At 39.2% G+C, this 26172-nt stretch overlaps 2 protein-coding genes across 10 annotated transcripts in view; one reads left to right on the top strand and one right to left on the bottom strand.

The window, feature by feature from the left end:
- Positions 1-1268: 1268 nt before the first annotated feature.
- LOC113142976 (putative fibroblast growth factor 1) lies at positions 1269-5468 on the bottom strand. Of its 6 annotated transcripts, none has more exons than XM_026328376.1 (4): positions 5389-5468; positions 3740-3956; positions 3112-3215; positions 1269-2939 (listed from the first exon to the last, which is right to left on the bottom strand). In XM_026328376.1, the coding sequence occupies exons 1-4, from the start codon at positions 5428-5430 to the stop codon at positions 2754-2756; spliced, it is 549 nt and encodes a 182-aa protein (XP_026184161.1). In that variant the 5' UTR covers positions 5431-5468; the 3' UTR covers positions 1269-2753. The 6 variants fall into 6 exon arrangements, with proteins under 6 accessions (XP_026184161.1, XP_026184163.1, XP_026184162.1 ...); XM_026328378.1 differs by having other exon boundaries at positions 3740-4011; positions 5389-5459; XM_026328377.1 differs by lacking the exon at positions 5389-5468 and adding an exon at positions 4589-4940 and having other exon boundaries at positions 3740-4011.
- A 4370-nt stretch (positions 5469-9838) lies between these two features.
- LOC113142756 (rho GTPase-activating protein 26) overlaps positions 9839-26172 on the top strand; it is a 63191-nt gene continuing 46857 nt past the window's right edge. The window contains exons 1-2 of one of the 4 annotated variants that reach the window (XM_026327959.1): positions 9839-10092; positions 10252-10438. In XM_026327959.1, coding sequence (XP_026183744.1) covers positions 10285-10438 — 154 coding nt within the window. In that variant the 5' untranslated portion in view covers positions 9839-10092; positions 10252-10284. Of the gene's footprint in view, positions 10439-26172 lie in introns of all 4 variants that reach the window. The other 3 variants (XM_026327958.1, XM_026327961.1, XM_026327960.1) reach the window with 3 other exon arrangements.

Here is a 26172-nt window from a genome sequence, read left to right as displayed (position 1 = left end):
ACAAATACTTCATTAGGCTGAGGTACTAGCTACTACCACGGATACTTCACTGACAGCTGTAAATGTAAAACATAGTTCTTCAGCTGAGTAAAGGAGGAAATGAAACAAGCCAGGGGATGAAAAGCAGGATTAACAGAATTATAATTCAGCTCTGAGCTGACATTTACAGAAAGGGAGAGTAAAGAATTGGAGAATTAAAGAAATACAGAAAGTATTTTTTTAAGTGGGAAAATATAAAATTATTGCTCAATTTGAAACAGAAATTTGTCAGACTCTTGGTACTTGGAAAAGTAATAATCCTACTGTAATATTCTACGCCAGCTTTATTTAAATCCCACAATAATATGGAACGGGTTAGAGCCATGAATCTGGTCCAGTCCACCTCACCATGTTAAACCACGTTCCAGTGTTTCCTCCAGGATCTTTTTCCTGGCAGCGCAGCCTCTGAAACAGCATTTCAGGCCATGTTCTGTTACATAGCTACACAGTTTTTAAACTCAGATCACTGCGTGTCATTTGGTTTCTGTAATTTCATTTCTTCAAATTCCTACCACTAAAGTATAATATCTTCTGGGGTTTGCATTATTATGCACTGTTGTTATTTTACTTTATATTGCATTTGCAAGGTGCATTTTCAACAAATTACAGAAAGAGACCTGGTTGAGTTTTGAGTATCTGTACAAAATATAGTGAAGCTCAAATCTATAGTCTGTATTATGTATTTGATAAAAACCTATACAAAACACAGGTATAGGCACAGGAAGGTTTGATAATATCAAACTTTCATTTTTAATGAAAGTTGAAGTAAAGCAGAAGTTTAAAAAGTGAGAGCAGAATAGGTCCTGTTGTGGGGTCAGAATTGAGAAGTTAATAGATAGCTTAAAAAACCAGCCAGATAAAATTTTAGACTGTGACTTGCTGATTGTTTTTTATTTTCTTTGACATTACATTTTGTTCTTGTTTCCCATACAATGGGTTAGACTATGTGTGTTTTCTGGACATCACTCATAATACATACATATCCAGTACTTTATAGCTGGCTAAACCTGAAATAGATGGCAGATGTGTGGTTTCTTAAATTACTTAGGATTTATTTTTAGTTAGAAACAGGTGAGACCTCAATGTTAAATGATAGTAAACTGAGAATAAAACACTCAAAGCTTTCCCCTTAATGCCAGCCTGAATAAAAGCACTGCTGAACTTAAAGTAATGCTGCCATCTTGTGGTAAAATATTATGTTTGCGTCTTAGATTTAAAACTGTCTCTGGTAAACATCTCTAAGTGTGTAATTTATTAATATAGTACAAACACAACAGTTCACATACAGGGCTGGAAACAGACAGACATACACATACTTCAGGTTGATTAGGAACAGGTATTGGCCACTAGACACATATTCACTGTAAAATAAACTTTTACTTACTTACTTGCTACTTTTTAAAAATAAATTACGTATTATTTTTTGAAAATGTGACCATACTAACTTTGTGCTTTTTCGCAACATTCAGTAAGATTTCATTTTATTACAAAGAAAACATTTTAAATAAATAGTTACAATATGATTTAGTGTAGTTTGATGTTACAGTAACATGTTTTCTTCAAAAAGAAAATAAAAAAGGTTTGTAGAAACCTCAGGACCTTGAGGCCTAATCTCTGTGTGTCCCTGACTCTTTATAAGCCAAAACAAATAATCCACACTCGTAGATCCTGATGGTAAATCTGCAACCCAACACTTCAAAGATTACTGAAACAAAGTTTTCATATTTGTGAAGACTGCCAGCTAATGAAGGTCCATCACAACGATATAATAATACAGTATAATTATACATTCATAAAAATGTTTCACTGTTGTTGTGACTAACCCTAGAATAAACAAAGGTGCTGTTTTCAAGTGCAATACCTGACACATACTAAAACTAACTAAACTAAAAGATAACTCCAACCACTTTGATAGTTCAGATTTTAGATCCTCCAGCTGAGATTTCTCATTTTCCATGAAGAAAAGACATTTTTGTCTTGTCTGCTGCCGATATTTCACATAGAGCATGAATGATTACAGAAATGGGCAATAAACACACAGTTATTTGTAAGATTGACAGTCATTCAGAAGTCAATAATTTTCCACCCTGCTGTTGAACACAGCAGTGAAATTACATTGTTGTTATTATTCCATTACTAATAGTCTTCCCGGTACTGTAGACGCTGCATTTGAATTCAATACCAGATGGTCAGCATTTTTTCTTTTTTCTGCTTCGTTGGTTTCCTTTATGTCAGATGTGATCAATTGTGGAACCATTTCTTGTAAAAGCGGTGCTTTGCTGTCTTCCAGCAGTGGTATTTCATACCAGGGTTCAAAGTGAAGACTCATTTATCAACGCTGGCATGCACTGATACCACACATATTTTCTGTCTGCTGTGAGAGAGTGTACATGTGCTTAGAACTAGGAGGTATTCTGGATATTATCCCTGTGATGATTGTGTATAAGCTGTTTACATGAGCTGGAGCAGCCTGGACACAAACTTCCCGCAGAAACAAAAGGACTAGATACACTTTCAGGTTATTCAATATTAAAAGAGAGATTCTAAACTAACTGTAAAAAGAACATTATGCATTTGCCTCAGGCTTTACCGGCCTGGTGTATTGATTTTCACTGACCTTTAAATAGGATTCTTTGCCCAGTGTAACATTGCACTATTAATGTGCATTTAAAGACTTCGGTGAGCGTGTCCATGGTTCCTGGTGCTGTCTTACTTTACATGTTGCCTGCAGGCCTTGGCAGAAAAAAGATGGCCTTCTGACCTTGGTGGGTGTCTGGTCCTGCTTTGGGTTGGCCGTTCCTCTTCAGTGCAACATACCAGTTGTACTTCTGGGAGCGATATGTGCTGTAGTGGTTTTCTTCGTACTTCTCAAGGAAATAACATTCATCATTTGGTTCTTGCTGAGACAAGAAAAGGAAGGGGGAGAAAAGAGGAGGGAGCAGCAACATTTGTTTTATTGCAAGTCTTTTAATTGTTCATGAAAATCCATTTTAAAACTATTTATAAACCAAACCAACAAACTTTCTGTCTGAAATAAGTCATTTTGTCAAAGTTCAGAATGTAAAAACTTACTGAGCTGTAGAGGTGTCCATTTTTGTTCATAGCCAAGTACCTTCCTGTTTTCTCACCCATGATGACCACCACTCCCGTGCTCACTGCCTTCAGCCTGAGGATGTCTGCAACACAAACATACGATACTGTTAAACATTACACAACTGCATGATTTTTGTCTTGTCTTTCCAAAGGTAAAGTGGGCGATAAACATATGTAAACATGATGTAATCATCGATTCCCTCCTAAAATAAATATTTGGCTATTTTCAGGTCCTGTCAGCTAAATGTATACACATGATAGGCACTTATGATCACAAAGTTACTTCACTGAGCAGCTTTACTGCAGCTGCTGAATATAAATACCATGCTCAAGATGACATTAATAGTTTATTAAATTTCCTCTCCTAAAACTGAATGCTCTTCCGTGTCTAGTTTAATGTCTAACATCTTAGACTTGCTTCTTGTAGATTCATTAAGATTTTGAACAATCAATAAAGTTAAACTTTCTCTCAAACTTACATGAATTTGCTCAGCTTCCTATTTTTTTGCAATAAGGCTACGGCCAAAAGCTTCTCCTCCATATCGTTTAACTTCTATTTTGCAGCCAATTACACACCAAAAAGAAATACACATGTTTTCCTCCTCACCATAGGGGTCATTTTCCTGCCTCCCACCACTCACACTTCCATCTGGTAAAATCCTCAGGTGATATCCTCCATTCTGGCTGTAGAGCCTTTTCAGTGTCTGGGGTTCCTGTCTTGACAGGTCAAGAGGTGCAGATCCAAATGGCAGCAGTGTAACGTCTCCCTCAGACATCCTACAGATGCTTTGAGGCTTTGACAAAGCAGAGTGATGTCCCTGAGTCTGGAAGGACAGAGGAGATCTGCCATGTTCACTATTCATATCACCTGGACTGTGTCTGAGACACAAGAGAAAACAGGAAGACAAGAACATCAAAATGGTAAAGCTTCTCTCCCCAGGCTTCCTCAATCACTTTTTCTGTCTCTGTTTTTCAATGTCGTCCTTTTAAGATGCACTTTCTTTTATGAAGTGATGAAATGAGCCAGAGAATCAGATCTGGGTGGATGCCAGGTGGAGCCACAACATGACTGAACTTGTTTTTGACGGAGCATCACAGATTTTTTTCTTTGGTAAAACAACTTCCAGATGGCAGTGATGTAACTTTCACCTGAAATCAGTGGAAGGCCAGACAACTAAACAAACAATATGTGGACACAGAAAATTTGCTGTAATGGTTTTACTCTGCTGGAAATGATGCAAGTGCCAGCAGAAGTCCTGCAATAGCCAAACACGTATATCCAAACTGTTTAACGTGTGACATTGGTATCTACATGTTAACCTCTTTTCTTATGTATTAACATCCTGAATTCAGATGGATTTATCACAGTAAATCAGTCAAAAAATCCTCCAGCAGTCAAACACTTAAACTTGTTGCTGTTTCGGAACAAACATTCATCCATTTCTGTCTGTCTTACCCTGGCGCTGCCTGCTTCCTCAGCTGCTTATCCAAAGAACAATCAAGCCAATAATGTGACAATGTCAGTGTAATCCCAGAGCAGTATTAACTGTCATGAAGTCTGAACCTGGAAGCAGTGAAGGACCCAGTCAATGGTGGCACTGGGCAACTCTGGTCAGGCATAAAGATTAGAGGGAGGAAGAGGAGAAAGAGAGAGGAAGAAGGAAAGTGAAAGACAGAACAGTGTAAAGCCACAAGTGGAATGTGAAGCCTACCCCCTCTACTACCCACAATCTGTTTTCCTGACAATAGGAATGTTGTATTACGGGATATGAGAGGTTAGTTAGTGCCAGATCGGCCCACAGGGACCTTCGGACACAGCTACTGGGGGGTATGACGTCAAAAGTCCAACCAATGACCAGGTCAGAGTGCGGACATATTGGAGATTTGGGCTAAAGTGGAGAAAAGTCCTGTAAGGCCAAAAACATTGTTGAGTGAAATATGTGTTATTAAAATTCATTCAAATTAAAGTAAAAAAAAAAAAATGATGGAGGGTAAACAGAGGTCCAGCTTAGCTACATTTGACCCTTAAAACACACACACACACACACACACACACACACACACACACACACACACACAAAAGCCAGATCAACTGAATCAATTCAGTATCAGTATGAACATATTTTCCTGTCTTCCAGGTTCGTCATCTCTTATTAGTAAATCAGCTGCAGTGATTACTATCCAACTGGATTCCCACACAAACATCAGGGCTCAGCTTACCCAGTCAGTCAGTCAGTCAGTCAGTCAGTCACCTACCTGTGAGAAATTCATGGGACAGTGGCCCTGATGAGCCATCATGTCTTCCCCTCTTTTAACTGAGAGTTGGGTGAGCAGAAAACCTGTTGTGCCTCTTGTGCCTCACGCTCTTCCTCCTTTCTCCACCAGAGAAGTCGTTGGATTTAGAGCCATAATTATGCATGTCTGTATTTGTACTCCATGTACCCTCTTTCACCTCACTATTCATCCAACAGCGTCAGAAGACTCATTTTAACAGACCAACGTCAGGACTAAAATTACTGCGCTGGAACAGAGAGACGGAGCTAGAGAGAGTGACGCAAGTATCCAGGCCATGGGATCCAGCTAGAGCCTGGAAATGAGCAGGAGTGACTGACTGAGCACTGATACATTCTTACAGGCTGGTCCTGCTGGAGACACTGGTGAGCAATGCAATATAAACATTTATAAAAGACACAAAGACAAAGAATCCAATTCCCAGAATGAATCTTTCATAAAGCCGGTGTCCAAGCCAGGTCTCTGCTTAGATGCTCAGCCCATAGGATAGTAAGGACATTAGAGGACATGTTTCACATTCCTGCAAGTTTAAGCTACTTACTCATGAAGACTAAAAATACATATGACAATAAATAATGTCACAGGGAGGGAGTAAATGTCCTCAGTATCATTCAAAGCAACACTTCATAGCCAAAGGCATATTAGTCGTTCATATTTCAGAATTTTTCAAAACTCACTAAAAGCTTTTCCCAAAGCCCTGTGATCTACAACATGCTAATGCTCTAATTGCCGGCACTTGGTTGAAATATATATATTTAGATACTTAGTATGCAGTGCTGACATTTCTCAACATCGTGGAAAGAACAGCTAAGAAAGAATTATCTTTGCACATTTTCACTGTCTGTCTTACACATACATGGCCCTAACTAGCAGTAGTGTGTAGGCTCTGTAAATTATTCACAGTGGATGCCTTGTTTCAGTCTTCCTCTAATGGATACTTCAAGCTCGTCTGTCTGCAGATGTCTCCTGGAACACATCTGTAAAATCAGCCTTTTTAATTTTTATATCTACATTAGTCTATCAACAAAATGTGCAGCCCAAAGGATGACAGTGTCCGAACATGGAACATCTGACTCTCACCTGTTCAACCCTGAGTTTCCTGTGGTTTGGAAATATCTGCTTTTCTTCTGTTTACCACGAGATGGCAGCATAGTACAAAATCAGAATATAAAATGGGTGCCACTGCTTTGCAGTACTATAGTGCCTAAGACTCCAGTCCAAACTCACAGATAAAGTGGGAGTGTAAAATGAAAGTGAGAATTGATTTGGCTAAAGTTTCTATTGCATAATATGTGAAAAAAAGATCAGCTGTTGCTTCGTTGAGTAGCTCAGTCAGTGAAGAAATAAACATTTCACTCTCAGTTCTGCTTATGTTTACATTTAATTTAGTTTTAAACAAAGTTCACATTGTATTTTCCTGTAAAAAATCATATGATTGGGAAACAGTTGCCAATTTACATATCCAGCATGTGTAGAGTAACATTTGGAGTTTTGTTTTGGCTCCACTTGATGAATTCAAGTAAAATATCCACTCTCCTTTTAGTTGTGTTTTGCTCTGTGTTATCATAGAAAGGCCTCTCCAGCACATTCAGTCATGTGTATTACTGAGGGGAGCAGTTTTATTATTTGGCTCTGGACTGTTTTTCACCTTTTGTTTTTTTTTTTTTTTTCATATAATGGCTATAGTTTTTCCAGTTTGCATTACTCTTTAATTCACTTAAATATATACTGCATCATCACTCAGCATACTTCTGAGAAGTTCCACCTAAAACCCTAAGTAGTCATGTGTCTTACAGAAATCAACATCTAATATGAGTTTTGTGTGTTTTCACTCATTCCCATTGGAAGAATATTGTGCTCTGAATCAACTAGACATTCCTGTCCTGTTTTCAATCACTACCCATCTACCAAGCTTGTCCCACAACAAAGAAATGTTTTTTCTAACGTTTATATATCATAAGGTGAAAATTAAGGAGGAATCTGAAGTTTCAAAGGGCTAAAAATCCCAGTTGTCAGCTATCATTTGTTTCATGATTACAAATAGGATGAGAAAAAGTCCATGCAGATCTTTTTTTAGCTGTTTCATCAATAAATATGTTACTGTGTTGTCGACAGGAAGCTTTCTTCAGGAGAGGCTGATGCAATAGATGAAATTTGAGAGGACCAGGAAGATCTAATTAACAGCATCTTGATGCCCATAAAGCATCCTAGCATTGAAGCTGATTAAAACCACCCTCTGGTAATACATTCTCTAAGGCGAATGGAAATTCTTTTTCATCTGATCCCTACAGGGAAGTCAGAGTGATTTAAGAATGATTCTTTTATTTTGAAATGATTTTCTAATTATTGTGCTTATGGTGTTTAAACCATGGCCTCACTACGGACACTGAGACAGTTTCCTCAACATAAATCAACTGCAGTGCATGAGCTCACACAGAATGTGGTTGTGTGTCATGGTTAAACATGAACATGAGGTTTGTTTTCAAGTTGTTTAAATATTGAAATATTGTTGTATTATCAGTGACTTTGCAAGACTGACTCTGACTTTTTAAATACTGTCTATATTTGTTTAAAATAGGAGGAAATTCTAAACATTAATTCTGGTTGCTGAAGCAGCCTTCTCCATCTTAGACTATGTGCAGCATAAAGCACCACACTGTGACTTCCTGTTAGTGCCTATCTCTGTATACTATACTACTGTGGCAGATGGAGAAATGAGCAGTCTACCAGACGCTGTGCTCCGTGTTGGCTGAGGAAGTAACGATTCTAAATCTGAACTGTTTTCACACAATAACCGCAAACACAAACTGTGCATGTGTCAGTGGCACGCATGCAATGTTAAAAAATAAAAATTAAAAAATGGAGTGGTCACCATCTTAGCTGTACATGAACAGTGGGAGTGACCCCAGATTCACAAAAGGTCAACTTTGTGATAAATAACAGCCTGGTCACATGAGATAAAAAGTAAGTTAATACTTTAGGGCTTTTCTTTCAGATTATAAATCCCACTATAGAGTAATTTAGTAGATATGTATTGTTAAATAAGGACTTTTTACAGCGTTCTGTCTTAAAAAGCAAATACAAATATTATGGTTTTGTTCTGTTTAAGTGTGAAAATTAAACCAAATGGATTTAATCCATCATTACTTTGTTGTTATCTTCACCAGATCTTTTCTTATTGTTTCCATCTGAATCTTCAAGACGTCAGTGACTATGGACGGAGTAGCGCAGCATTGCGCCAACAGAGGGCGCCACAGCGTGACAGAGGCTTTAATCCAGGTCAGCTACTGCTCTGCAGAAATTCCGCGCTCAGGCTGAAATGACATCAGAGTCTCCTCCCACCAACCAGGTTGCAGGCTCGCTGCATGCAAAGCTTGTCTATACTACGGAGGATGTAATACTCAATAGCTCTTTGGTCCTACTCATTGACATACAAAACCTTTACTTTAGTATTTCTGAAGCAGTGCAACAGCTCATGAATGGGAAAGATCCGTTGACTTGCTGTGACAAATGTGCGACTGGTCTGTGTATTTAATTTATTTCTGTAGAAAGAAACACACTTTATTACCAATACAGATAAGAGTATTATATGGGATGTTGGCCTTCTGAGGAGGAACCTGTGACTTTAGCTCAAAATAAAACAATCCAGCCTCAAAATGGCCAGTGTGCATGGTGTATGATGGTAGTCCAAGGAAAATTTTATAAGGTCAGAAATGTAAAGGTTCATCAGCAGTAAGTTGCACTTTAACATGTAAGGAAGTGGTAAATAGAGTAAAAGTGGTAAACTACAATTGTTCCATGATAACTAGTTTTGGTGTAAGTTATTTGCAATGGTTTCTTCCAAAAACGTGGTCATACTATTATTTTTCCTGACATTTTTTAAATAGATTTGACTTCAAGTCTTTCAGACCAATAGATTCTTGGAGAGAGGTGAAGGATGGGTTGTCTGATGGTGATCCCCTGACCTCCTTGTCTTGTTTAGAAAAATACTTAAAATCAATAATTGAAAATAAAATAAAAAACAAACCTTTGGATAAATGATGGTTAGGCTCTCATTTAGAGGAACCTATGGACTGACAGAGATGACAGATGACAGATGACAAAATCAGAGATGATTTTCCAATAGTTGGAAAAACAAGCAGGGCAGTGGCTCTGGAGGACTAGGCTTGGAGACCCCTGCATCAGTCGAGCTCAAACTCTTTGCGGACATAGAGTTTCTAGAAAAATGATCAGAGTGAACCCTCTTCTGTTTTTTCTTCGGTTTGCTCTACAGTAACTTCATGTAGACCCGCCCCCAACGGTCAGCTCTCCTCTTCTCATTGGCCAAGAGAGACGTCAATCAGAGGATTATCCGTGTCGGGGTAGGTTGATTACGGTCTGCAGCGCTGGGCTGACTAGAGAGCCGAGCATTTAAAACCGCCCAGGGAAGACGCTGCGTTTACGAGCCTGTAGTTCTGTTTCTTTTCTGCAGCCTCACTCCTTCCTCGCCCCTGGTTGACTTTGTCCGGTCCACAATGACTGGGTGGACAGCAATGCAGCACCGGTCTACCTGAGCACCTAACGCTGCTGTGACTTTTTAATGCATTTCATTGGATGCCGTGTCGGACTCCTGCTTATGTCAATTTGAGTGTTTATTTTTACAACAAAAAAAAAAAGTAGAAAAGCAAGGTAATGTAGGAAGACTTTTCTCTCCCACCTCCGCCCCGTTGTTTACATGTTGTAATTGGATTTTCCATCATTTGCAGCAGCAGCGGTCACAGTACTATCTCAGGTTTTCTCCCTGCACCACCTCCTCTTTTTTTTTTTTTTCTTTGCCGGGTCTTCCAGGTTGTGTGGAGGCCTGTGGTGCTGCACAAGAAGATGGGACTACCTGCCCTGGAGTTCAGTGACTGCTACCTGGACAGCCCGCAGTTCAGGGAGAGACTCAAGTCCCACGAACTGGAGTTGGACAAGACCAATAAGTTCATCAAGGAGCTGATTAAAGACGGCAAGGCGCTCATCCAGGCTCTGAAAAGTAAGTGGAGGTGGAAATGTGTGTGTGAGAGTGAAGGAGAGCCCATGTTGCCCTTACAAACAAACAGAAATGTGTTCAGGCGCATGCAGCTTTGACAGAATGAGTCACAGCAGCCTCTGCCAGAGTTCAGAAGCCTCCAGGTATGTGTGTGTGTGTGTGTGTGTGTGTGTGTGTAAGTAAAGGGGAGATATCTTGGGAGTGTTATCTCAGTTATACTGGAATCATCTGAAAAGCTCTTGTGTGTGTGTGTGTGTGTTATTGATAAGACCCATAAGTTAAGAGGCAAGGCGGATGAGTTTGAGTGAGCCTTGCCTGCTGCAGTGCTCTCTAAAGCTGTCAGCACATTTGTTCCCATCAGCTTACATTATGAGCCATTTAGAGGGTGTGTGTGTGTGTGTGTGTGTGTGTGTGTGTGTGTGTGTGTGTGTGTGTGTGTGTGTGTGTGTGTGTGTGTGTTGATAGAGGCTCTGACTACCAGAATGTGCTGTTAAAAGTGACTTGATGAAGTGACTTTTTTCATGGTGTGAGCCAGAAAGTGAAAGCAGTTTATGTTGGCATGACAGATTTTCTTGTTTTTAGTGTTTGTTGTTACAAAATAAAAGCTTAGCAGGTGTTTACCCTTGGGGACCACAGTGTGACAGTGCTCAGAAATGCTTCAAGTGGCCCATTGAACTGAAGTTTAGGTTTAGGCATGGGAAATCAAAATTGTTATATTTAGAATAATAAGACTTGACATGGTTATGTTTACATAAAGTTAAACCAAATAGGTCCAAAAATACATGAATATGTTTACATCATGCCAAGGCTTGCTCCTTGCTTAGAGAGTTAAAACAACAATAAGCAATAAAAAACAAAATGTCCAATTTACAGTCAATACAGAATTAAATGTACCAGATTTTGGGGTGAGCAGTCCTATGGAGGCCCAGTATTTATGTTAAATGATGTTTTCACTTTTAACTGGGCCCCATAACAAGTGACACAATTCTCCACATTTAAACATGCTATTAGAAATGATTTTTACCATCTACCCTGACGTGAGTAGAGTAAATCCAGTCTTATAGTGTATATTACATTGTGTCTGCTTAAGCTAAACTGCAGCACAGTAGTCCAGCTTCAATTCTTACTGTTCTCTACTAGTCCTACTAGTTACCCGTTATATCAGAAATGACCAAACTCTGACCCTCTGCACCTTTTAAAGTCTTCTTAAGTCAAGGTGCAGAACTAGGTGTCACTGTATTTGCTCAGGTTAAGCTACTGTGGCTGATCAACCAGATCTTAGTCAACTTTGTCAGAGCCCCAGGCCGACTCATGCGTCAACACAATGAACCTCACATCAAGAATAACATCTTAACTAAATTTATCTCTGCTCCAAAAGAGACTAAACTAATTAACTATTGACTTAAATATAAAATATGTGGTTGTCTAAACTTTGCTGAGAATATGTCAACACTTCTTTCGGTTTCAAAAGTTATACTGCATTTTGGAAGTTTGTTACAAATCCGAATTAGAACATCTGCAAGTTACTGGCATCGTGTCCAGTGTAAAATTGTTTTATTTTGTTTTGACATAAAAATCAGTGATGGGAAGATACTGAATTTGTTTTCTCAGCTTTTAAATACACAGCATGTCTTTTCACTGTGGCAGTGACAAAAGTGGAAGCTGTTTTGACTCTAAAAAACTAAAAACAGTATGTATGTAGCTTCCATGATGCAACCCTGCACATACTGTACACGCCCTCATACTGTGGATACTATTGTGTTTTCGTAGCTGGTATATACTCATGGACAATACTCATATCCAGATAGGACAAATCCTGGAAAGTTCAGGACAGACCAGCGTGCCAGCTACCCTGAACTTTCCACCCCAGTGTTATCGCATGTACCTTTAAAACAAAATAGCTCAGTCCTGTCACCACAAAGCCGTGTCAGCTAATTTGCTGCCTTTGTCTATTGACGAGATCTAGAAATCAAACAGCGTTGCCTGTTTCACTGAAGCTGGGACGGGGGGGGGGGGGGGGGGAGTGCTTGTTCCATGTGATTGCAGCAGGGTGGTGCCTAATAGACAGCAAGTCATCAGATGGCTTTTGCTGGCCAATGAGATAAGTTGATTCAAACAGGTCTTTATACTCCAACAGCATTTTGAAGTTCTCTGTGCAGCTGCACTGTAAATCCTGCTGTCTCTTTTAACACACCTCCTCTGGATTTCTTGAAACACTGGGAGGTTTTGTGACTGACTTTCATAAGTATTTTTGTTGTAATGACTACATGAGTTTACCGCAGAAGGTAAAAGTGGCACAGTAACAATCACCATGTTCCGTACAACTCCAGGCCTACACGGTGTTGGACTCACTGGAGGTTGTTCTTTTCAGAGTAAAGACTTGTACGAGCGTTTTGACATGCCATTGCTCATGAGTGTAATTTTTCAAAAAGAGGAAGGTTTCACCGAGATGCCATCATCTCTGTTGCACACTTACACAAGCTCCGTCCTGTTTGTGGGTGTCAAACTGGTTTATTTAGCAATGAAATATGCAGACACATTCAAACAAATGCTTTCACACACACACACACACACACACACACATGCCTTTATACAGACACATACACACACACAAATGCATATACAAAATCTGTTTCAGAGACTTTGAAAACCACAAAACCCCCTTTGAATAAGCACTTACAAACATGGCAGATGCATATATGCACACTTGTGGATGCACAAACAAATGTGTTTGTGTGTGTTAACCAGATGTCATTTAAGGCCCGCTCTAGGTTGTTAGAGCCTGTAGAAATGTTTGGTTCAATCATTCCAAACAAACCCTAATTAGCAGCTGTGCATTGACTGGTGCTGTAGTGGAAAAGGACAACATGTTCAGACTGTTTAAATGATAGTCACTATGATGTGTTCTTTAAGTTCCTGTCACCTGGCAGAGCAGAGTGTGTTTATGTAAGTGTCTGAATGACTCCTGGTCTTTGTTTTGATGCGTTTATTTTACATAGCATCACTTTCAGTGTGCAAAGCTGCAGAAATGGCATAAAAGAGCAAATAAAACTCCTAACCAGTTCTGTTCTGGAGTCATTGCCATAGCAAATGAATTGTATTAACTTCAGTAAAGTATCAGTAGTAAGGAAAGGTTGTATTGTAACAGATACTATAATTGTTATTGTACTAGTATTATTCTACTGACAAATTAACTGAACAACCCATGACAGATTTTAATGAAACAATCCTTGAACCTCTAACTATAGATATCTAGTACGTATTACTAAATTGGAGTCCCAGGGCTCAGCTGTCACGGGCTATTTTTTCACAATGTGGTCATCGTCCGCTGCACTGACAGTACTGCTCCTGAAGTAAGGAATGTTAAACAAGTATTTTGTGTAATGACTGTGTGTGTGTGTGTGTGTGTGTGTGTGTGTGTGTGTGTGTGTGTGTGTGTGTGTGTGTGTGTGTGTGTGTGTGTGTGTGTGTGTGTGTGTGTCCTGACTGTTAACAAAGGGGATGAAGTGGTGGATGACCCACAGAAACAATGTGTGTATTCTATCATTAAACTTCTCAGATTCAGTCTTTATCATTGATTAGTAACATTTGAATGTCTGGAGGGAGACAAGGTACAATGGCAGTGAGAGTGTGACATGCAACAAAGGTGCCCCAGTTGGAAATCAAACTGTGGACATTGTGGTTAACCATTGGTCGTATTGAATAAAACTGTATTGGTTTATTGGTGGCTAGGTCATAAGAGGAAGTCTGATTTAGGTTGGACAAAGGACTGAACCATGAATTTCTTTTAACAAGCTTTTTATCTTCATGTAGTGTTAGATTTAGGCTGTAGATGTTGGGCCTTAAGAGAAATGGCTAATTCCTAAACTTTTACAAACCTGGACAAAACAAAAGTGACCAAGAACTACTGCTATATGAAAATGGTCTGAACGGCTGTCTGGCCTAAAAAGTATACTGTATATATCAGAGGCATGACCCTAAATGCACACACATTGTTCAGGCATGCGTGCTTTGTGTGCAGCTTGTTACTGGTTTAAAAACAGGCCTCCACCATTAGTGTCATCTTGATAATCGCTTAGTTTTAGGCATTTGCTCTGACTTCAAATTGAACCTTTAACTACACCTGGCAACCTCTCAAACAAGTTGCTGCTTCCCTGAAGGCTTGTCTGTAAATATCACATACAAGGAGAAGCAGGAATTCCCTGCAATGGGCAATGCACTGTTACAGTGCACCTCTCTGTCTTCTTTCTTCTTTTTCCTCTAGTTTAGTTCTTCTGCAGTCACCCACTGTGCTGTTAGTAGTAGTCATTCACTGACTCAACTGATAAATGAGGGTCACACACACACACAAATGCACATCAAACCACAACTAATTCTCAATTATGGCTGATGGTGGGACTGAACCCTCTTTTCAAAGGTCCAGGGCAAAAGGAGAGTATGTGCCAAGGGGCAAAAGAAGGAGGAAAAAATGTGTGTGAGAAAAAGTAGGAGGTGGGGGGTGTTGTCTTTCACAATGGTGTTTAAAAGCTGACATGACCTTATTTTCTAGCTGCCTATAGAGGAGCTTTGAGGAGAGCAATCTGGGTTGTGGAGCAATGAAGAGTAGGGAAAGGGAGGAAGATGATGGCAGGGGAGCAGAGAAGTGAGGATTAGGGGAAAAGATACAAGGCAGGGTGTCACACTGTCAGAAGGCATTCCTCTGCATCACACATGAACAAAGAGGAGAGAAGGGTGTGTGCATATAGTGTTTTCATGCATGCAGCATGTCGTCTACATGAATATTTTGGAATGTACATAGATATCATGCAACATGCATGTTTCCTATTAAACTCGTGAAGGTGTGTGTGTGTGTGTGTGTGTGTGTGTGTGTGTGTGTGTGTGTGTGTTGGGGGCTCAGTGAACATGTGGATGTGTGCATGTTCTTTGCACAGTGGGGGTTGGGGGTCTTCTGGCTGTGATGTAGTGTGGAGGAGAAGGAAATTAGGGCACAACTCAGCCCGGCTTTGATGGTATTGTTGCCTTGCCTTTGTTAGGCCAGACTGACACACACAAACACAGTAGCTGACTTTTAGCATCACACTGGATCAAAATGTAATATAGGCTCATATATCCTTAGAAAAATGAAAAGAGCACTAAAATATTCAGAATTTTGCAGGAATTGAACACATTTTATTTACTTATGTGATGATTTGTTGCAATATATTGAATTGTGGTAATAATAAGACAGTACAACTTAAACAGTTTGTAAAGGTTTTCTTGCACGTCACCATGCTGCATTTTGCATGAGCACATTTGACGTAATTGCAGAGTAACAGCAGGGGCACAGGGAAACTCCTAATGCTTCATCAATGGATTGCATTCATTAGAAATATCTGGTTATAATTAATACACTCCTGAAAATCTGTTAGGGTGAAATATCAGGTCATCAGATGAAATCATAATGCACTCCTAGGCAAACAGATTTGTTGCAGAAATTGCAGAAAATTAACATATACAGACTGAAAACTGAAAGATTAAAACAGTCCCCAGAGAAGTAGTACGCCAGCCAGTATGCTGCTTTGTCTCATTAGTTGATTCTTTGATGTGGAGTATTGGACTCCAGGCTGGACTGAGCCTGGTAAAGATTTTAGCTCAGTGACTTTAGTTACTCTGCCCAGCAGTAATATAGTGACTCCCACCATACTATGTGTTTCTCTACTGACTATGTTGGACTTAATTTGGTGATATGCCAGTTTAAGTATAGCCCCTATAGATGCATACACATGCAGATTTTATTTCCTTATGCCTGTTGCTATTACATGGCTAAAGGTTGCTCTTCTGACAGTGTTCAGATATTTTCAACTACATGTTTAGTGTACAGTATATCCTGGTTTTGAGACAGAGACAAGAGAGGGGGATGTAAATATACTCTAAACTAAAGTGATTACAGATTTACAGGTTTGATTTAGGGGAACTGAAAGAGGGAAGTAGGAGACCAGGTTATTTTCTCAGCAATAAATAATCAAGCAAAAAATAAATTGAGTCACGGTCACCATTTAACTGTACATGAAACTTCAATGAAGGAAGTGGAATTCACACATAAGCACCCCTGTATGTAAATCTGAATCTCTTACACTTCATCTTGAATATATCACCTTCTCTAAATACTTTGGCACTTACAGTAAGTTAATGGCAGAAGCATCAGCAGGATCTGCAGTGTAGTTTTGCATATGTATGCATGCATTTGTATCATCATGCTGCACATCTGCTTGGGTACAGACAAACTCTTTAAACAGTGAGACAATTTTAATGTATCTAACACCGTCATTGTACAGACAAAGTTGAAAGTTCCATAAAATTATGTTCATGCACACTCATCTTAAATTCAGGTAAATGTGAAAAAAAGAATTTATGCATGTACAGCACTCTGTATAGTGAAGGTCTTATATCCAAGTTAAGGTACGATAATAAAAGACATATTTTTGGGTGCATGGGGCCTTTAAGGAGAAGCTGTGGTTGAGTACCTGGAAGAAATGAATACTGGATTTTCAAAAGTAACAGCTTTTTTATGCATTGACTAAAGAAGAGCAAGAAATTTAAAAAAAAAAATGTTTGAGGAAGTGAAGTAGTATGTGTTACACCTTCAACTTTATCTTTACTACACCTTGTATCACCTGACTGTGGGTACTGAAGTCATAGTGATACATTCATAAATATAGTCCTGACATGATGATGTACTGAATTTACATTGGAAAAACAACTTGAATCAAACATTCTTCTTACGGCTGCTGCTGTTTGCCTCCGTTGCAGAAGGAAGCGACTTTGTAAAATCAGAAAATGCAGCAAAATGTGATTAGTTTCAGTCAAATATGACTCCAAGAGTAAATTTGATGCTTGGGGGCCAGGCATAGATAAGCTGGCTATGCATTAGTTTGATCACTTTACAGGACTCCAAAGACCATAAGAACAGGGAAAGGAGCAGGAAGAGGGAAAGTGCAGTCTGAGGAATGCTCTTTAACTCTGTTGCACATGGCTACCTGATCGCTGCTGTTGGGTCATAAAAGACACAGCTGCACTTTTCACAGCTGTTTAAAAACCACTTTTACTGCAGGTGGTTATAGGAGCAAATTGTTTGTGCTGAATTACTGTACCTGAAACCCTGAAACCCCACCCTCTTGCAGTGCTGTGGGTGTCATCAGGATAAATGTTGAGTTTGTGTTTCACTTGGAAATTTACATGGAGACAGAGAGAAGCAGGATTTTATGGTTGATTAGCACTTAATGCACCATATAAAAATGGGGAAAAAAAAGGAATTTTCCATCTAGCTGTTTCTGACAAGTCTGAACTCATTTTACTTAGAACTTGAATGAAGCAGAAGTTTGGAAACGTTACCCTGGCTAAATTATTATACCAGAAAATGCTTTTCTATTCCACTTGTGAGCGCAGCTCTCCTTCTGCCCTTAGATGTTTTGTTTGGCTGCCTGAAGACCCCCAGGACCGATCAATGGTCACATACATACTGTGTAGTACATCTGTGTGAGTGTGTGTGTCTCGGTATACAGTGTTAGACTTATCAGAGGTGCTTTTTATTGGTTTAGTGAGCTGTATTTGGAAGGATGTTGTTAATGTTCATATGGTGTCACATAACCTGAATGACTGTTTGGAGCATTTTATGATGGTTGAAGAGGAAAATATGCTGCTGTGAAACATTCCTCTGCCTCTCCACACACGAAGCTACTAACTAAAGTTAGTTGTGGACTATCATGGAAATGAATTCCAGGTCTCTCCTGTCCTACAGGACAGAGAAATGTCAGAGGAGGATAGGGAAATTTGCTTGCCCCTCTGGACATCTTAAAACTGAATATTCGGCTTAAGGTTATTTCTTAGCCTGCAGTATTGAGCTGTACGCCTCAGATTCAGGATCTACATGGTAATGAGCTAGAAACTCTGGAGAAAAGGTGTGGCTCTGAGTTGCTGCTTTAACAAGAAACCTTAGCCTTCTGTAGAGCTCACTGCCCAGACTTGCAACAGGTGTCGTATTCAGCAAACGAAAGATTTCTACTGGTATCTTTGAAATGTTACAAGAAGACTTTCTCTCTTAGGTGATTTAGCCTGTCATGTGTGGCTTAAATCAGGCAGAAATACATAAATACACCCACACACTCATACTCTCCCACGTCTACACATACATGCTAACACATGTTATTGATAAGATAGTTCACTCCCACATCAAAGCTGTAAAAGTGAGTCAGAGAAAAGCATGATGAGCCAGTGTTACAAGTTCAAAGCTGGCAAGGTGCTGCTGTCTTACCCTCCTTCCTTAAGGACCTGTGAGTGTAGAAGTTGTAAGGTAGAGGCAGGTTATTTTCCAGGGGGAGTGATACTGTGTTTGATACAATCCTTCCTTGTTGTGCATTAAGAAGCACCTTAGACTTGATTTCAAGTTCCAGGGTTTCAGAGCTTTGAAAGCTCACTGCTTTTGAAGACAAAGAGGTAAACAAGTTTGGTGTGCTGTGGCCCCTGTGGGTGAGGCCACTGGTTGAATATAACAAATGCCTCTAGTCAAGTAATGTACTTTACAAATTTGAGGTCAGCATTTTGTTCTTTACTTAAATATTCTATTCCATGCCACTTCAAGATTTTACCACACTGCAGTTTAGAGGGAAATCTTGCACTTTACTTCATTTATTTGCAAATTAATATTTCACATACAAAATATAAGATGAACTGCAGAAGTGTTGTTATCGTCCTGTCCCACTTAAACTCAGTTCGTCTTCTGAGTCAGTGCAGCTCTAGTAGAATGTAATAGCAAGAAAAACTGAAACCAGAAAAGTCAACAAAGTTAAGGAACTTGAATTACAGAGCAGGACATTTCATTTTTCCATTGTGTTCTATCAGGGTTCTGCTTTTTCAGTATTTTCCATGATCAGCAGTCTCAATTGCCCAGATTGTAACTCAGACACAAAAAATAGTGTTTCTTGACTGACAGAACCAGTCACTCCCTTCAGTGCTAATATCATTCCTTTATGGCTGAATAAAGCATGTTCAGGCATGATTCACTCATTGAAAGTAGTAGGAATAATCAAAGCAGCTTGAGGAGTACACCAGTATCAGACTGTAAATCACCAAGCCTGACATGAGTGAGACAGAGGCAGATTAGTGAGACAGAGGTCACGTGCTGAATTTCATTTTGATGACTTGAGATTGTGCTTAGTACTTATAGCCCGCGGAGCTGACACTAACATGCTAAAATAAACAGATTCGTTGGTGTGTTTCCAAAAACAATTAACAAGACTCCACATCAACATGATGAATCGTTGTGACCTTTTAATGGAAAGGTGAACTTACGGTTTTCCCATCCATGACTGATGGGATTAGAAAATACTATACGAACTCATATTTATGGGGTTTTAGGAACAACTATCTCCCTTAGGAAGCTTGATTTTCCTTAATAGCATATTTTGAAGAGCATTTAATTTCAGCAACCAGATTTCTCTCTAAAATGTAAAACGTATCCTTTCACCTTTAAATCCCAAGTATTTGCTCACCTTTTACTGGCACAGATATGACTCCCTCAATCCCTTTATTTCCTTTTTTACCAGTTTGAAATCCTTACTGTGTTATAAAAGTACCTGACTCTAATTGCCTTCACCAGGCCTCCCATATTACACACAGATGTGTGTGTAAGCAAAATGAAGCACTGTGTTAAAGAAGGTATAAATTAACTTGTAAAATGTTCTGTTGAAATCCCATGTTTAACCTTCAGAATGCCCTTTATCACAGGCTGATCTGCTGTCAGGATATTTAAACATATCACAAAGAAATGCTGAAAGCTTAAGGCTTTCATTGTTGTGATGGCATTGAAGGAGACAGTTGACCTTCCAAAACAATGATCCTACTTTCCCCTTCTCCTCGTCCTTCCTTTCACTCCCCCTTCCTCCTTACTTTTTAGCTGTGGTTGTGCATATTTTATTATAAACATATTAATCTAATCTCCGTCACCATCTTTTTCTCATCCTGCTGTCCCTTGTCATTTCCTTTTGTCAATCTGACATGGAAATGACTGTTACCCTTCTTCTTTCCTCCAGTCTCTGGCATCCTGCTTTTCTTTGTGAAGTAACTCTGTTTTGTGTTATTAAAATAGGATAAGTGCTTGCAGAGAAATCTGACTTGGCTGTTATTGGAAATGGCATGGCGGATGAGTGAAGGAGTGCATGTTAAATGAAGTGCAGGAGGGTCGAACTGATCACTCCCATTGTTTTGTTTTGTACCACAGCAGACACAGCTGCTTGCCCGGCCAGGCCTTATAAAGCATCTTGCCAGAGGTTGTGTTATTTTTATAACAATGAGACATGAGCAAACCTCAACTCTGGTGAAGTAATCACACTGGGCACAACAGACTAGTGTAATACTGTGATTCAGAAAACTTCTAGCTGTTGGTAGATTGCTTTCTCATTCTGAGACGCACATAGTGAAAAGTCTGTTTTCAATAAATGGTGCAAACTGATGTGTGATCATACCCAACCAGCCAGATTATGTTAAGTTATAATAGTATATAACAGTATGGAAAACTGTTCCGTTAGTCAGTGTAAAATGGTCTTAAATAGGAATGGATGCACTGAATTATTGAACACAATGCAGTGACCTGAGCTGTTGCTATTGTTGTCTTGTTTAGTGGAGATGCAGCAGTCTAGTGATAGGGCCTGCAAGCAAATACAAAGTATTTTCAAGACTCATGACACATTTCATTCGTGAAAGAGACAGTAAGGTTGTTTTTCCTACAGGCAGCAGTCTCATCCTACTATCTTAGAACGTGCAGTATACAGGAAAAACTCCTGGAGGTGGTGTATATGCATGTAAAGTCAGTGGAAGGCAAAGTTTCATGTTTCAGGTTTCAAGGCATTGAAAATGACTCAGCTTTTAATAGTTCATAGTAAAGCATGGATGTGAGTTAAAGTTGTTGACACTCTGCTTGTGTCTGTCGTTCTTAACCAATTTAAATAAATGTGGGTATTGGGTTCTGTGATGTAATGAGACAGTGGTAATAAACCTGTAATGTGTAACCCACATCAGCCTCTTTAGAACCATTAATCATTTTTATTTTCCAGCCTTCAAGCCTTTACAGTTTATTTCATTAGTACTACTCTCATTAGCCAATTTCCAGAAGTAGCAGGCAGTTTTCACAGTAAAACATACTGTGATTAACCTGGTAACTACTACCTGCCCAGCACCAAATGGCAGACGGATAAAGATACACAGTGGGACAACTACCATGTAAGAGACAGAAACAGTGCATGAGTTGATGGGTGCAGAAAGGAAAATTATTTTCAGTGAGTGGAAGTGAATGCTAATATTGCTCCATAATTTCCAGAGGTGTAAATAGGCAGTTATCTTTGGACGTGTTTGACAAATGTGGATTAAAAGGTGATAATAGATCGAAGTATGTCAGACAGGTTGTCCTAGATTTCTTCTGTCCCTGAGTGGCCAAAAAATAATTAATGCAGCTTTAAAAACATTTTTTAAAAACATTTTTAAAGTATTCTTTCTATTTGAGCAGTTAACATTAATGTGGTACACCAACTTTAAGACGTACTGCTCTTTCTATCTCTAGCTCTGAAGCCATTAAGCAGTGTTTGTTCGCGGAAGGAAGTGTGCTACTGTTCAGCTTCCACCACCTAGATTTTCCCAGCTGGTTGAAGGATTAGAGCTGGCAGCACTCCAGTCACAACCTATTATATATGTAATGCAATAATTTAAGACATGTCATTTATTATGACCCATTATGCTTCTTTACCCCATATTGATGTTCCATCCCCTTTTTGAAGAAGTCTAGACTATGCTTTCACTGGAAGACAGAATCATGTACTTAAAATTCCTCCTCTATCAGTGTAAGAGGCAGAGCACATGCAGGGTGGGCTGAGGAGAAAACTCATCTCTGTTGCTTCCCAAAGCCAACCCAAACAAACCGCAGCCCACTGGCATGGAGAGCAAAGGAGTGTCTGTATTTAACAGTGTGTGTGTCTGCTTTCAGATCCTATCCGTTTTGTCCCGCTTGCTCCAAAAATAACCCTCTGCTAAGAATATTTAATCCCCAGGTTACCACTCTCCCTTCCTTCTGTCTTGGTCTGTATCACATCCACATACATGTGCAGAGGTTGTGTATGTGGTGGGCCTCCTGTTTGCTCCCTGCTTAAACCCAGACTTAGTCGGGGTAATCTGGCAGGTGTGCATTTGCTTCGTTCTGTTTTAATGTGTCTGCTGTCATCGCTGGGGGTAGACTGGCATCGGCCAAAAAACTCGTTTATTAAAGAACCCACACAGGGTTCCCTTCATTTTGTCTAATATAAGGAAATATTAATATGAAATATTTTTTTCAGGAGTCTGTACAGACAAATGTCTTTTCTATTGTAAATGTAGATTCTTATATAAGCTGACACACTCCTTCCAGAACAGATTTGTTTTGCTGTTACTTTTTGAAGAGGAAAATGAGCACACATACCAAGCAAGGCTGCAAGACGATGTAAATAGAGGAAGTAAATAGTGAAAAATAAATATTAATCCAGCAGTACATTTTTTTTTTTTTTTTAAATTTCTATTTTTTTTAGTATTCACCATCACTACTGATTTTCACTTATACACTGAAAGGAAATGTAATATTATAGTGAACTTCTGCTCCATACATCTGCAAATAAGAAATGTTTTTAATTTAAGATATTGCATCAAGAGATGTTGACCACAGGAATGCTATAGAGAATCAAATGGTGAAAAAAAGCAAACTTCCCTGCCCAGAGCTGAAACGTCAAAACCACAATAATGTTAAGCTTGCTTGTTTCACTAAACTCTCTAGGTTCCACTAAGTAAGGTTCCTATCTACTTTCAGCAGACCATCACATTTTGGTCTCTTTATCTGATTTCCAGCCTATTGGAGTTATTCAAGATTCTTTAAGTAACTATTTATTAGACTGTTCAAAACAAAAAGACTGTCCTATTAAAACAGTAAACCAGACCTCTGTCTTATTTATAGGTTGTGCAGTGTCATTCTACAGGTTAACATTGAGGTGTTAAACAGAGATGCAGTATTTGGCCTTTACACAGTTTGAAGGTCTAGTTTCAGTACTAGTTTCAGAACAGCATTTACTCAAAAATTAATTTCTATTGAACAATGGACACTTTATGTTTGCAGCTGTCACAGGACAAATATGTTCTGCCATGTTATTCTTACATGTACACAAAGTCTGCCAGGCGTCTTGCAAAGAACAAATGTCTGATAGCAGGAACATTTTTTGATTTAGTTGAGAAATGTTCATCCTGGTGCATGCAGTACAAACAATAATGTTTTGTGTGTTCTATACCTGAAAAATCTAGCTACCCTTTGTTGACGTTGATGGCTCACAGGATTTTGCTATTAAACGTAGTGTGGCACCAGTCTCATTGTCATCTCCACAGAAAATTTCATGTTAAGTATCCCATGTTTTGGGATATAGCATGTTTTATATAAATGCGGATAAGGCTAAAATGCTCAGAAGTCTCATGAAGACAATAGAGGTAATTTCAGGGCATGAGCCTGTCCAAACTACTGGAGGGTGGAATTTGGAATAGACCGCTGCCTCAAGGCAAAAAGCTGTACATCATGTTTAGGAGGGTGCCGTTTCATTTACCATCTTGCTGTTTTGAAACTTCAGTCCTGTTTTATTTTGTCTCTCACGTCTCTTTCTCTGTGTCACACACTGACACCAGAGGAAAGACTTAAACTGACAGCCGCTGAGCATATCCCCTAGACTGCTGTGATCCATCCTGACAGTCAGAGAAAGACAGAAAGTACCAGGGTGAAGAGGGGCAGAGGGAGAGATGGAGGTATGGCTAAACTAACTAAAGACTGTAACAGATTCAGGGGAAAGGACATGAATGTTGATGGAAAAAAATATAAAAATAGTCAATGATGAAACGTTTGCAGCCCCTTTATAATCACAATTATATGTTTAATGGGTAACTTCTTTTATTTCCCATTCTTAGCAAACAGAGTAATGGTACAGATAAATGCTTGTCTCTATTTGAACAACAGCATGAACATGAAACTAAAAAAGTTATTTTAACACTAAACTTAAAAAGCCAATATTTAAAATGATTGGCAAAATGAAAAGATCACACCCTCCTTTGTGGAAACATGTGTCCCCATCAATCATTAATGCCAAATTATTGGCAATTTCAACAGACATTGTTTTATAAGGTGTTTGCAGTTATCCCAAAAAACTGGGAACAGATATTTTCTCTAGTTTGGGTTTATGTTCAGATCTTTTTCATTAGGATTATTTGAGATTTAGTGAAAGGTACCTCTATTGCTATATTGTGTGCAGGGGTGAATATCTTTTTTCCATGGTAGTGAATAACGTATTCCACTTTTTAAAACATTATCTGTCCCAGAGCCTCTGGGTGTTCTGTGATATATTAAATACATAGTACAGAATGTACTCAGTAATACATAGGCATTTCTATTAATGTGTCTTTTTGTCACAGGCTTGACTTCAAAGACCATAATGTTAATGCAGCACTACTCGATCAATATGTTGTGACTTGTCCCTCTGCCTTTCTTAACCTCACAGCAGCTTACCCAAGGTGGCAGCAGGTGTCAGAGACAGCTTGCTCACACATGCATGCATGCACACAGCAGCTTGAACACATGCACACTCAGACACACTCTTGCTGTATTAGTTTTCCTCGTGGTTATGGTCAGGCAAGGTTCAGCACTTATTCAGATTTGCAAATGATACCATGAGCCTTTCTTCTCACACAAGTAAAGAACAACATCAGGGCTTGGTAAATTAATAAAATTGCCCTAATAAACTGGTATTATCTTGACCAAAAGGAATGAAATGGGAGAACTAAGGATTAATGAGGGAAGAAATAGACGGAACAATGATTACATCTTGGAGGTGGTTGGTGTGCGTGAGGTTTGGCAGTCTGAGGTTTAGTTGGAGTCGGGTGGGGGTTGGGTGTTGATGGGAATGACTGAGGCTTATTTGTGGAGCCAAAAGAGTATTAATTTAAATGCATATCTCTTTGCCTCTAAGCAGGCGGTGAAAAGGAGTGGGGGAGAAAGAGCGAGAAAGGGGTTCATACAGTGATGTTGAGAGGCAGGCATGTTAGCTAGACTCCACATCCAAAAAAAGATCAAAGTGCAATATATTATTTTTTTTCTCCCCGATTCTATTTGAAGACGAATTTCTCTGAATGCCTCTGGTACCTCCAGCAAATTCCCTGAGCTGTAACAGATAAAAGGCAGTGTGGTGCAGGGAGGAGGTGGGGCAGGGTTGGTGAATGTCACTTGGTATTGGGTACACAAGCGGATGATTTCTCTGTCTGCTCAGTGGATAACTGGTCATTGGCCAAGTTAAAGCATGCCCGGTGGTGGCATTTATAGTGTGTATGTGTTCACTGACTGAAAAATAAAATGTGATCAGATCACACAGGTTTTTTTTTTTCTTGTTTAGAAGTAAATTATTATCCAGACTTTGTTTTTTTGCTTCAGGCATTTTACGGCTAGTGGGTTTATGCTTGTACGTTATACCTGTGAGGAAGAAGGAAGAAACATGTAGATGTTATTTGTTTTCTGTTCCATGCCAACTATATTGTTGATTGAAATGTTAAAATAATGCATCACTACAAACTGTAGCAGTTGTTTGTTACGCAGTCATTAGTTTATCAATTAGCTAATTGTCTTCAGCTGTATTTTATAATCAATCTTGTTAAGCATTTGCTGC

This window comes from Mastacembelus armatus, chromosome 14, assembly GCF_900324485.2.
Source record: "Mastacembelus armatus chromosome 14, fMasArm1.2, whole genome shotgun sequence".
NCBI classification, from domain to species: domain Eukaryota; kingdom Metazoa; phylum Chordata; class Actinopteri; order Synbranchiformes; family Mastacembelidae; genus Mastacembelus; species Mastacembelus armatus.
Note: the sequence above shows the minus strand (reverse complement) of the source record. Positions and strands in the feature narration are given on the sequence as shown.

Coding starts and splice junctions, on each gene's coding strand:
- LOC113142976 (XM_026328375.1), bottom strand. CDS start 4,046: ATGTTCTTGTCTTCCTGTTTTCTCTTGTGTCTCAGACACAGTCCAGGT. Junction 3,216..3,739: donor GCAGGAAAATGACCCCTATG/GTGAGGAGGAAA, acceptor TTTGTGTTGCAG/ACATCCTCAGGCTGAAGGCA. Junction 2,940..3,111: donor ATGGACACCTCTACAGCTCA/GTAAGTTTTTAC, acceptor TTCTTGTCTCAG/CAAGAACCAAATGATGAATG.